This window comes from Erpetoichthys calabaricus, chromosome 7 (genome assembly GCF_900747795.2).
Source record: "Erpetoichthys calabaricus chromosome 7, fErpCal1.3, whole genome shotgun sequence".
Lineage (NCBI taxonomy): Eukaryota > Metazoa > Chordata > Cladistia > Polypteriformes > Polypteridae > Erpetoichthys > Erpetoichthys calabaricus.
The window spans coordinates 90611330-90624943 of NC_041400.2; the positions used below are offsets into that span (position 1 = coordinate 90611330).

The window sequence follows — 13614 nt, forward strand, 5'->3', positions numbered from 1 at the left end:
AAAGCAGAAATGTTTCACAGAAAGGGTTCCATCAAATTATTAGAAGTTAAGTAACTGGTGAGTTGGGACCAGGCTACAACATGCTCAAGAACCTTTGACAGATAAGATTTTTTTTTACTTTTTAACACTTTAGATAGGAGCTTCTTGTTTTTCGTGACTTTGATGTAACATGTCCTTAAACTCGTTGATCCTAATAAGACTTACAATGCCCCAATGTCAACTCTTTAGAATAGCCGCTACGTATTGGGAACCTGTTAGTCGCTCGTTGCCTCACCAGGTCCATGACCTGTTTTTCTCTCTGGCAGGTGCCGTTAATTTCAGGCGCAGCTCTTTAGCCGTTACGATCCACTTCCCTTATCAGGCGGGCGAAGGGCGGGCACAGTGCGAGGGTGTTGTATTCGTGCGCTTACCGCAGGCACCGCTCCTCCCTTTTACAAACGTTTGCTGTTCTCTAAAAACGACTTTTCCGGAGAGAAACTCCGTTTGGGGTTGTGACGTCAGTACCCATCGCAAACTCTTCCACTTCCTGCAGTTTTTATTTCCGAGCACAAACTGTCCGACTTGCAGCTACAAAGCAGACGCACGCGAAATGAGGTGAGTAGTGTAAGGTAGCGGGAACTTCGACGCCCAGCCGCAAGTTTGCATGCCGCTCACTTGGCAAGTCAGTGCTGAAGACAAACCGCTCACTTGATTTGCATTCGCACACGCAGATCGTGTGTGTGTGTGTATATGAAGTTCGTGAAACGCCTTTTATTGACTGCGGTTCAGTTTGAGGTTGTCACTCTCATCAGCGCTTTTCGCGCGGCTGTCTGACAGGCTTGAGGAGTAACCGCACCACTCATATAGCGAAAGAATGCACTTACTTAGCATACATTAGAATTCCTGCGTTTGTTTTCTCTAATGCCAATGTTTGAGTTGATTTCTAATCGTTGCCAATACGACTTGACTTCACTTGGTTTGGTCGGGCCCGGGATTAACGCCGTGGAAGTTTATTTTTTGGGATTTTATTGCGTTTTATCTTAGCCGGTACCACAATAGGATTCGCTGTTTTGACTCTGTCGGCTTGATGGTCAGTGGAGTGCTGGCAATGATATTTCTGGCTGCCGTTAGACGTCCAGTTCAACGAGATCTTACAGTGACTTACAGTAAATTCTATAGAAAACTCCACATTGTGCATTTTCATGTATATTAACCCTGTTCAGTCCTCTACTTGATTTTCTCCACTCCTCTTTTTCTTCTACAGACGCTAGATACAACTTTATATTTTTTACCTAGTAGAGGGTGTTTTAAACTGGGGTTAATTTACGTAAAGCATATAAACCTAAAGGCCTGAATTATTAACAATTTATGGGGTTATACAGCGATTTAGATTTTGATAGCTGTTTTAAGAGTAGTGGTAGCCTAAACCTGACGGCTTCATTCCTTGAACTGCCTTCATTGACTTTCTAACAATCGAGGGTAGTACTAGGGTGCTGTACCGTGTTAGCCATTATGAATGTAGAGAAAAGCCAAGCAAAATGACACCTTTTATTGGCTAACTAGAAAGATTACAATATGCAAGCTTTCGAGGCAACTCAGGCCCCTTCTTCAGGCAAGATTGCCTGAAGAAGGGGCCTGAGTTGCCTCGAAAGCTTGCATATTGTAATCTTTCTAGTTAGCCAATAAAAGGTGTCATTTTGCTTGGCTTTTCATTAACAAACGAGGGAAACGTCGGTCGGGTTTACTAATGATTAGGAAATCCCCTTTCTGCCATTAGGAGTCGCAAGAGGCGCGCTTTCTGTCAGAGCTGACTGCGTAGTTGCAGTACTCGCCTATTTGAGGACGCACTTCTTGAGATGTTTATAAACTCCCCATCATGAAATCCAACTTCTGTACACCAGAGTTACTTTTGTGTAAACAAAATTTATCTCGTCAGAACTGTTTAATTTGGAACAATAAATATAAATAAAGAATAAAAGTTTAAAAAAAAAAACATTTGTTTATTCATTGTTATAAAATGAATTTTGTGGCTGGGATAATTATATATTTTAGTTATTTTATCCATTAGATATCCATTTTCAATGATAGAATATGCAATTGTCATTGATGATATATGATCTGGTTTTATTAAATTATTAACAAATGTAGACCTTGTGAATTCAAAGCCACATGTTGGTGTAAATATAAAATTGAAAGGTATAAACGTAAAAGGCAAATTTTGCTGCAACTTTTATTTTAATAAAATCTCTCCAATATATGTAACCCTTTTAGCAAAAAGTTTCTGGGTCTTACACTTTCATAATATTAACTGGAAGGAAGCATGTGATTCACTTCAATTCAGTTTATTTGTGTATACAGTAATCCCTCCTCCATCGCGGGGGTTGCATTCCAGAGCCACCTGCGAAATAAGAAAATCCGCGAAGTAGAAACCATATGTTTATATGGTTATTTTTATATTGTCATGCTTGGGTCACAGATTTGCGCAGAAACACAGGAGGTTGTAGAGAGACAGGAACGTTATTCAAACACTGCAAACAAACATTTGTCTCTTTTTCAAAAGTTTAAACTGTGCTCCATGACATGACAGAGATGACAGTTCCGTCTCACAATTAAAAGAATGCAAACATATATTCCTCTTCAAAGGAGTGCGTGTCGGAGAGAGAGAGACTGTCATAAAGAGAGAGGAAAGCAAACAAATCAATAGGGCTGTTTGGCTTTTAAGTATGCGAAGCACTGCGGCACAAAGCTGTTGAAGGCGGCAGCTCACACCCCCTCGTCAGGAGCAGACAAAGAGAGAGAGAGACAGAGAAAAACAAACAAGCAAAAATCAATACGTGCCCTTCGAGCGTTTAAGTATGCCAAGCACCGTGCAGCATGTAGCTTCACGAAGCAGCTGCACAGAAGGTAGCAACGTGAAGATAATCTTTCAGCATTTTTAGACGAGCGTCCGTATCGTCTAGGTGTGCGAACAGCCCCCCTGCTCAATCCCCCTACGTCAGGATCAGAGAAAGTCAGCGCAAGAGAGAGAGAGGAGTAAGTTGGGTAGCTTCTCTGCCATCTGCCAATAGCGTCCCTTGTATGAAATCAACTGGGCAAACCAACTGAGGAAGCATGTACCAGAAATTAAAAGACCCATTGTCCGCAGAAATCCGCGAACCAGCAAAAAATCCGCGATATATATTTAAATATGCTTACATATAAAATCCGCGATAGAGTGAAGCCGAGATAGAGTGAAGCCGCGAAAGGCGAAGCGCGATATAGCGAGGGATTACTGTAGCGCTCTTCACTGAGTGCAGGCTCAGAGTGCTGTACCAAGTTAGACACAAATATAACCTTTACAAGTTACTGATTACATAATGAGTACATATGAAGTTTAAAAATACAGTAAACCAAAGCCATTTCAAATTGATTACTGTAAATGGAGCTCAGCACAGTGTTCCCAGAAGGAGGTGTTTCATCTCGCCGGCCACTCTGGATATCATTGAGAGGAGTCGCAGTGCCCAGTCTGTACTGGGAATTGAGGAGGACAGCTGCAAAGGCTCAGAGGGCAGATAAGGAGGTGTTTGTTAGAGGAATCTGAGAGCAAGTGACACACCATCTGTGGTCTAGTGACCCATGTCCTGCTTATAGAGGAATTCAAATATGTTCCTCGGAGAGTCGCAGTCAGGGCGGCTGATGGAACGGTCCTTACGGATGACATTGCAGTTGTAACTAACTAGGCCTGCTACTTTGAGCAGATCCTCCAGCTAGGACATTGGATATCTCTGGGTCCACGGTTCTTGAGGCTGATCCTCCAATTAGCTGTGAACCACCCAATCTTACCGAGATTGCACAGGTGGTGAACCAGCTGGAGGTAGGGAAGGCTGCAGGGATCTGTGGTATCTGGCGTGAACCTCTCCAGGATGGTGGTAAGGCTGTCCTCCTGGCATTGCAAGCAATCTTTGCTTCCATTTGGGAGACGGCCATCGTCCCAACTAACTGGAAAACTGGACTTACCGTCCCTATCTGGAAAGGGAAGGATGATCGCCTGCAACTACAGAGGGATAACACCGCTGTCTGTGCCGGGTAAGGTCCTTGCTAAGGTCGCCCTCAATAGGATCCGTGATCATTTGCTCACCTACCAGTGACTGGAGCAGTCTGGTTTTATGCCTAAGAATTCCATTTGACTGCATCCTAGCATTGAGGGTTGTCATGGAGCACAAACACGGATATTGGCAGAGTTTCTTTGCAGCCTTTTTCAATTTTCGTAAAATGTTTGACTCAGTGGATCGAGATGCCCTGTGGGACATCCTGAGACTTTGTGGGATCCCCTCAAGGTTGCTGTATATCATGACCAGCCTGTACACTAGTACTATGAGTGCTGTACAGAGTAGTGGCAGAACCACTGAGTTTTTCCCAGTTGATTCTGAGGTTCGGCAGGGGTGTGTTCTTGTTCAACTCTGTTTAATGCTTGCATGAACTGGATGTTGGGCAAAGTTGTGGGGTCCAGTGGCTGTGGGGCATCTGTTAGTGAAGAAAGATTCACTGATCTTGACTTTACTGACGATGCTGCGATCTTCATGGAGTCATTGGAGGCTCTGATCGGGGCTCTTGAGAAACTGAGCAAAGGGTCTGAGTGTCTGGGCTTGTGAGTGTCCTGGATAAAACCATGATCCAGGCCTTTAATGACCTCCTAGGTACAGTCATCAGCAGTGTGTCTGTCTGTGGAAAGAGTGTTAACCTTGTTGAGAGGTTTACTTACCTCAGCAGTGACATTCATGTCTCTGGTGACTCTTCCTATAAAGTCAGTAGATGGACTGGGACAGCATGGGTGATCATGGGGTTGTTGGAAAAGGGTGTGTGGCACTCCTGATATCTGTGCAAAAGGACGAAGGTCCAAGTCTTTAGAGTCCTGGTGCTTCCTGTCTTGCTATATGGCTGCGAGACATGGATGCTATCCAGTGACCTGAGATAAAGACTGGACTCCTTTGGTACTGTGTCTTCAGATAATTCTTGTGTACCGCTAGTTTGACTTTGTGTCGAATGAGCAGTTGCTCATGGAGTCCCAAATGCGGCACGTTACCTGCACTGTGAGAGAATGTCAGTTAAGGCACTACAGCCATGTAGCACGATTCCCAGAGGGTGATCCGGCTCGCAGGATCCTCATTGTTGAGGACCCTGGTGGCTAGGCCAGGCCAAGTGGTTGCCCGTGTAACAACTGACTGCGGCAGATGGAGGATGAAACTGGACTGCGTGTCTTCCTGGAGGGTTGCCAACCAGAATCCTGAGCTGTTTCATCGTGTGGTGGGTGCAGCAACGTGCTGTACCAGTGCCTACTCCCCAGCCTGACCTGACCTGACCTGACCAGTGGTCAGTTGTCAACAGAGGAGAGGAAAACAAAAACACCAGTCACCAGCAACCTTGGAGAAAATAAACCAAAAAAGTTGTTATACTGTTAACTTGTTAGTGTTTGGAAAATTACACGTCCATTAATGTTAATGGACAAAAATGACAGCAAATGTTGCATAATTCAAAACTGAAATTTACAGTTGTATGAGTACAGTGGAAGGACTGAAAAACTCCAAGACAAAAAAAACTGAATTACTGTAAAGCCTCAAAACTCATTTTTTTTTGTCATCTGTTTATTTTAAGCTTGTGAAGATAATAACAGATCTCCTGTATAATGTATATCTATATATACAGTGCATCCGGAAAGTATTCACAGCGCATCACTTTTTCCACATCCAAAAAGGATTACATTTATTTTTTTCCTCAGAATTATACACACAACACCCCATAATGACAACGTGAAACAAGTATACTTGAGGTTTTTGCAAATTTATTAAAAATAAAAAATTGGAGAAAGCACATATACATAAGTATTCACAGCCTTTGCCATGAAGCTCAAAATTGAGCTCAGGTGCATCCTGTTTCCCCTGATCATCCTTGAGATGTTTCTGCAGCTTAATTGGAGTCCACCTGTGGTAAATTCAGTTGACTGGACATGATTTGGAAAGGTACACACCTGTCTATATAAGGTCCCACAGTTGACAGTTCATGTCAGAGCACCAACCAAGCATGAAGTCAAAGGAATTGTCTGTAGACCTTCGAGACAGGATTGTCTCGAGGAACAAATCTGGGGAAGGTTACAGAAAAATGTCTGCTGCTTTGAAGGTCCCAATGAGCACAGTGGCTTCCATCATCCATAAGTGGAAGAAGTTTGAAACCACCAGGACTCTTCCTAGAGCTGGCCGGCCATCTTAAATTGAGCGATTGGGGGAGAAGGGCCTTAGTCAGGGAGGTGACCAAGAACCCAATGGTCACTCTGTCAGAGCTCCAGAGGTCCTCTGTGGAGAGAGGAGAACCTTCCAGAAGGACAACCATCTCTGCAGCAATCCACCAATCAGGCCTGTATGGTAGAGTGGCCAGACGGAAGCCACTCCTTAGTAAAAGGCACATGGCAGCCTGCCTGGAGTTTGCCAAAAGGCACCTGAAGGACTCTCAGACCATGAGAAAGAAAAGATTGAACTCTTTGGTGTGAATGCCAGGCGTCATGTTTGGAGGAAACCAGGCACCGCTCATCACCAGGACAATACCATCCCTACAGTGAAGCATGGTGGTGGCAGCATCATGCTGTGGGGATGTTTTTCAGCGGCAGGAACTGGGAGACTAGTCAGGATAATGGGAAAGATGACTGCAGCAATGTACAGAGACATCCTGGATGAAAACCTGCTCCAGAGCGCTCTTGACCTCAGACTGGGGCAACGGTTCATCTTTCAGCAGGACAACGACCCTAAGCACACAGCCAAGATATCAAAGAAGTGGCTTCAGGACATCTCTGTGAATGTCCTTGAGTGGCCCAGCCAGAGGCCAGACTTGACTCTGATTGAACATCTATAGAGAGATCTTAAAATGGCTGTGCACCGACACTTCCCATCCAACCTGATGGAGCTTGAGAGTTGCTGCAAAGAGGAATGGGCGAAACTGGCCAAGGATAGGTGTGCCAAGCTTGTGGCATCATATTCAAAAAGACTTGAGGCTGTAATTGCTGCCAAAGATGCATCGACAAAGTATTGAGCAAAGGCTGTGAATACTTATGTACATGTGATTTCTCAGTTTTTTTATTTTTAATAAATTTGCAAAAACCTCAAGTAAACTTTTTTCACGTTGTCATTATGGGGTGTTGTGTGTAGAATTCTGAGGAAAAAAATGAATTTAATCTTTTTTGGAATAAGGCTGTAACATAACAAAATGTGGAAAAAGTGATGCGCTGTGAATACTTTCCGGATGCACTGTAGCTTCTGCTTTTTGCTTGTTTGTAATGGTATTATTTTAATGGAATAAATAATGTTTGTAAAAAGTAAATCGCATCAATAAAAAAGAATTAAAGTATTCTTAAAAATTTCTGAGCCTGAATTTTTTTCAGGTTTTCCACCCAAAGCTACTATTACATAAAGTCAAAATGATGACTAATTTATTTGTCATTTATCGAATGAACAAAATATTTTTTTATTCTAACACCAACTGGCATTGTGTGAAAAAGTAACCATTCCCTTATACTTAATAACTGTTTTTTTCTACCTTTAGCTACAATCAGATGCTTTATATAAATCAACATCTATCTGTTGTTCTGTTATAAAATTGCTAAATGCTGTTTATTTGATTTAAAGACATGACTCTTGACCAGTTAATAAAGGGAAGTGGCCAAGCTTCATTTCAGATGCATGGTATTATGGGAATGTGTCTTTCCTGTTTATCTTGTACAGTACAGTGAGTTTTCTGGAAGTGTTAATAGTATTTTACCAAAAAAACATTTTATCTGGCCATCAGTGCAAAACATTGTGTTTATGTTTGGGCTGGTACAGGATATAATCGCTGAGACCACCTATCTACTGAACAAGAAGTTGGTGTATGGCAAAGCAGAGATAATCTGGGAAAAACAGATATTCCCCAGGAGAAGGTGCCATCAAAAAATTCATTGGGTTCAGTGAGCAAAAGTAGGCAATAATAAAAAAGATTCTTGAATGATAAAGTTCATACTTAAGTACTTTATCTGAAATTCAGCATTCAAATTGTAGCATTTGATGTAGAAATAGTTAATGCCTTTTCAGGCTAGTTTAATAATTGCATTTTCTTTCAGTTTGCTTGACAGCTTGCGGACATAGAATTGTGCATTTGTTAATTAGTTGTTCATATACTTGGATGTTTGTTTATTTTGTCTGTTTAGGCTTATTTTTGGGCAATTATAACTTTTGTGTAGATTTTTTAAAAGCTTCAAGCCAAGAGTTGCAAACAAGCTGAAAATAATTTTTCTCTGTTATTAAAATTATCAATTTTATGATTTTTGCAAGTTGGTGGGTGCAGCAACACACTATCCGCGTGTGCTCCCAGCAAGTCACCGTCTGATATCATTTACTGTATGTAGAACAATCTAGACAAGAACAGGCCATTCAGCCCAGTCCTGTCCACTTAAATGTTTCAGAATAACATGAAAACATGTTTTGAAGGTCCCTAAAGTCCTACTGTTTACCACACTACTTGGTAACTTATTTCATGTGTTTATGGCTCTCAGTGCAAAGAAAAACTTCCTAATGTTTGTGCAAAATTTACCATCATCGAGTTTCCAAATATGTTCCTGTATTCTTGATGACCTCATATTAAAGAAGTAGTCTCAATCCACAGTACTAATTCCCTTCATAATTTTAAACACTTCAATCACATATCCTTTTAATCTGCTTTTGCTTAAACTGAAAAGGCTCAGCTCTTTCAATCTTTCATCATAATGTATACCCTGTAACCCTGAAATCAGTCTAGTCCCTCTTCTCTGGAATTTGATTAGTGTTGCTATGTCCTTTCTGTAGCCTGGGGACCAAAACTGTACACTGTACTCCAGATGTGGCCTGACCAGTATGTTATAAAACTCTTTGCACCTATACTACACCCATCATGCTATAAAACATAACATTCTGTTAGCCATCATATAGGATTCTGAAGTTGATAGTGACAAGTCCACTATGACTCCTAAATTCCTCACGTAAGGTATACTTTTGATTTTCAGACCTCCAATTGAAAATTCAGAGTTAAAATTTTTACATCCTATATGTAATACTTAACATAGACGTGTATACCAATGTTGCTTGTCTCCACTTAAGATTTGTTGATGTTGCTAGCTGTGTATCTTTAAAGCATACATCAATATTTACAGTAACTACAAAATTATAGCCACATAATAATCATTCAAGTTGGTTACATTTAATAAGTGTTTAAGAGTAAAAGTTACTTACTCTTGAATGTTGACCTTTTTGAAGTTTAAAATAACACTTACTGTAAACTGTAATTTTTGCATGAAAATTTTGGAGACGCCACATACCTGTAATATACACAGAAGAAGATTTGCTCATGCAGTCTTACCATGGAGATATTACATTGAACTGAACCACGCTCACACAACCAGTAAATTCTGTGTGAGGAAAAGAGGGAGGGGCACTGTGCTTTTACTTCATCAATGGATTATGCTGCCAGTCCTAGTTGTAATAAAATGTCAGCTGAATTATGCAATCCAAAATCACACCAACAATGTAGATCCATCACCATATCTTGTCGCACCAACAGTACAACAACCAAAGTACTGATGTCTCAACATCAAACACATCTAAAATCAATGTTAATGTAAGGATATCAGGAATGCAAATCAGTATTCATCCAGTATACAGAACACTGCCAATACACTTGCTGAGTAAGCAAATCATTACATCATATTGGGCATAAATTATCAACATGATTCATTAAAATGATGACTGCATAAACAAATAATTATCACTAAATTACATGGGTGTCCAGCTTTGCCAATTGTTAGTGAAATGTGCAAGTTCACATAACCATTGTGTTAAAAAAAAAACCCAAAACAAATCAGTCAATCAGTGTTGTTCTTATAAGTGCCCTCACCTTCGGTTCCATTGTGAAGCTGAAAGTTTAGGTTGGTTAAGTCAACACGCGCTGAGCTATGCCTAAAGGACAGCCCTAACCACTGGAAACAGATATAAAGATATTACAAAAACACAATTTTTCCATGTAAGGAATTGCATTGAACATATGATAGAAATCTGGAAAATGGAGTTAAAAGACAAAGGTGGGTTTGCTATAAAGAATTTAGTAGTCCTGTATGATTAATTACTGATGGAAGTTTGTTGTTTACACAAATGCTCCATCTGGTGGGCACCTGCCCCAATGTCTCTTAGGCTACATTCCCACCTTTGAAAACAAAAAGGAACCTTTGAAATTCCAAGTTATTTCTTTTTTTTTTTTACCTTCCCTTTTGTGTTCAGTATTCTGCCGTCTTTGCTTTCAGCCTTGTTATTAAGAACAAACACAATGAGACCAACATACAGCTGACATTCTCCAGAGCCAACATATGTTTCATCCTTTCTTATTAACTTCAGGACCATTTTAAGAAGTGGTTTCCAATAGTGCTTATCCAGTATATGCTGTGATTCCACATATCTTGAGAAGTATTGGCAGCAAAGTATAAAAATGTACAATCATTTACTGTCCTTTTGGAAATTATCATTTCTGACTGTACTTTTTTTTTTGTTTCTAACAGAATAAACATGACTGTGACATACCTGTTTATTTACAATTTGCTTCAGTTCTGTGGGCATTCATGGATCTTTTCCAACATGACAGCTAGACTTTTTTCCTTTGGAAAAGGTAAGTTGACTTCTCTTTTCTGATACATTTTGTTCATTCAAAATGTTTAGACATATGGTACGACTTAGGACAAGAGGGAATTGCCTGTTTTTGCAAGGCTTTCAAAGCAGAAATCCTTCTCTGATATAAGAGCAAAAAGGAAGCTCATCAGGCAAGCTACCAAGATTCCTATGCCAACCTTAAAAGAGTCAGGGGAATTTGACAATGGCTTGCCACTCCCTGCCTGCTACAATCACTTTGTGAATACTTTAGAGATGTCACTTCATAAAGCTTCTAGACCTATTCAGTATCTTAAAATCTTGGTAGGGGAGATGCTTCGTGTTCTGGTAAGAGTAACTTAAAACATTCTGGTCATAATTCCAAAACATATTAGTTACAAAGCCAACATAACTTATCACATAAAGACCACATACACTTGCTGTACTGTCAGTCATGGAGAAGGCTGAGTCATTGTATGAGGCTTTTTCTCCTCAACAGGAAAAGGATTCTAGTTCAGAACAGAATGTAAAATGAGCAGCTCCACACATCAAGGTATTTTGTTGAAACATACTGTATGCCACCCACTGCCACAACACTGAAATGCTGTGACTCCACTCCTTAATTTCACCTTTTAACATGACAATGATCTGAAATATGCAACCAACTGAAGTTATGAATAGTTTAAAAAAAGAAAGGCTCATAGCAAAACTGATAAAACTTGCATACACATTCTAGAAATGAAACTTGCAATATGCTTTGTTTCAGTCTCTCGGCTACTGTACAGATTGTGTAGGCTCTTTCACAGTATTTGTTTAATATTTGATGGCAAACACAACTTAAGATGTAAAATGTTTTTGATGTTGTAAAGGATGTACTGTTTAAATAAAGAAACAGAACATCTGCTGTTGGACTGTTCATTCATTACTTTAATTTCATTATTTAAATAAGAATATACAAATGAGTATAATAGGAAATCAAAACAGTACAACAGAAAAAACAAGGGGTAAACAATAACAACTGAGAACATTAACAACTTGCAGCCTTCAATGTTTTTTCTGTCTGTCTCTTGCAGCTGCCACTGGCAGTTAAAGCAAGTGAGCCTCTGAATGTGGAGTTGTACAATGTTATTCCATTCTTTTAGAAGGGTCTGATGAAGTTTCTGGCCATTGGCAGGCAGAAAATCGTGTCTGCGAATGTCGTGATCCAGGGCATCTCAAAGATGCTCTGTGGGATTAAGGACAGAAGAGATGGCCGGCCAGGGCACACCCTGCACTGCAGCATTCGTGTCTGAGTATAAGCATGACCATAGCAGCAGTGTGTGGCTTGACATTGTCCTGTTGTAGGGTCAGGCGTCTAGAAGGTGTGAGCAGGGGGCTTCTGACTGGTTGTCTTGCTGTATGGAGCCTGTCCATCAGTGTCCTGTTACTGATGAGGATATTTTGCATGGCAGCAGGTTCTACGGGCAGCTGTATAGGTAATGGATGAACCATTCTGAGGTGTCAGTCTCATTCTGGGCTGAACAATTGAGGGCAACCGTCTGTCCTGTTGGTGTTCTAAGATCTTGCCTGTAGTTGAGACACTGGAGTGGCTTAACCCAAAATGTCTGACGATACTGGCACCTGACATGCCTGTCTACAGTTAGCCAGTGGTGATCTCTGTTGCTCCTGGTGTCTTTCTGTGATCTGTGCTTTGAAGTAAAGCTTTTTGTTCCACCTGGACCTTCTTGGGTGAAAGTGAACCAAACAAGTTTTTTGTGTATTGTTGAATGTTAAAACTTACAACTTTTTTGTGAAAATGGGCAAGCCATAACTATAGGTGTCTCTTTCTAAAAATATGTTTCCTTTTTTCCATTAGTATTGCTCAGGTTTGAATATGGTACTAAAAGCTTAATGTGAAATAGCCAATGTAAAGCTTGTGTTACTAGAATATTCATATTAACCTAATGTATAACTGATGCTTTTTGCCATTTGTAATACTAAAAACAAAGCCAAAGTCACATTATATTGTATGATGTCCATTAGCTGTTCAAGTTAATTGAATAAGCAATAAAATGACTGTGTTGTGTTTTCATCTGCCCTAGATGTACTGTATACTGTATGTACTTGATTCAAACTCAAGATTGCGGGGCAAAGAAAGTTGTGAATCTGCTTCTGAACTTTTGCACCCCAGACTCTTTTCTAGGCTAAGACACCTTCTGTGTGAATTTGTATTTTTCCGGAATTTGAGCTTATGTTCGTGGTCCCTGCTTATTCAGACTGAATGACATTTACAGATTTTCCAGGTATGAGGGCTTTTGTGTAGCTGTTTTTGTGTGTGACGTGGTTCACTGTCATTTCTTCCAGAGCTCATTCCACCCTTATACATCTGTTTCTAAGACAGCCTGAAGGTTCAGTAAACATAGTGTGAGGCCAAGCAAGAATGATACTTTGTATTTCATCTAAGTGGGATGAAACTAGGAGGTGTATGATTGTTTACGTGGAATGAAAGTGTTCCAAACACCACATTATGGGAGGTGCAAGGTGGCCTTGCTAACCTAGTGCGAGCCCTATTTCACCCCAGCCCAATCAGTTATAATGGGCCAATACATAGACTGTAGATGGGAAGGTCAGTCAAAAACAGCCTGTCATCTATATGCCAAAGTTTGTGACAGCAAAACCAAGAAACTACTGTGACTGTAATCTCAGTGTGGGCAATGCACTATAAAGTCTGAAGATAATCAACATTTGCAAAGGCAGTTAAAATGAATGGAGCAAAGTCAAGAGTGAATTGTTACACAGAACTTGAGAAGCCTTACATTAATGAGTTAGCACTAATGGAAACTCATTCAAGGTAGCTACTAGAATTCCAAACCAAACAAAAGTGCATAAATATTTTGTTAGAGTTCACCTGGAAATGTTGTGCCTGTTACTCTAAATATGAAATATCCACATTAAATTAACTTGATAGAAACATTAATAAGCAGATACATTA

At 40.4% G+C, this 13614-nt stretch overlaps 1 protein-coding gene across 1 annotated transcript in view; it reads left to right on the forward strand.

Moving 5' to 3' along the window:
• Nucleotides 1-362: 362 nt before the first annotated feature.
• Nucleotides 363-13614, forward strand: part of hacd4 (3-hydroxyacyl-CoA dehydratase 4) — a 59120-nt gene continuing 45868 nt past the window's right edge. Inside the window, exons 1-2 of the mRNA XM_028805165.2 lie at nt 363-594; nt 10559-10665. Coding sequence (XP_028660998.1) covers nt 590-594; nt 10559-10665 — 112 coding nt within the window. The 5' untranslated portion in view covers nt 363-589. The remainder of the gene's footprint in view (nt 595-10558; nt 10666-13614) is intronic.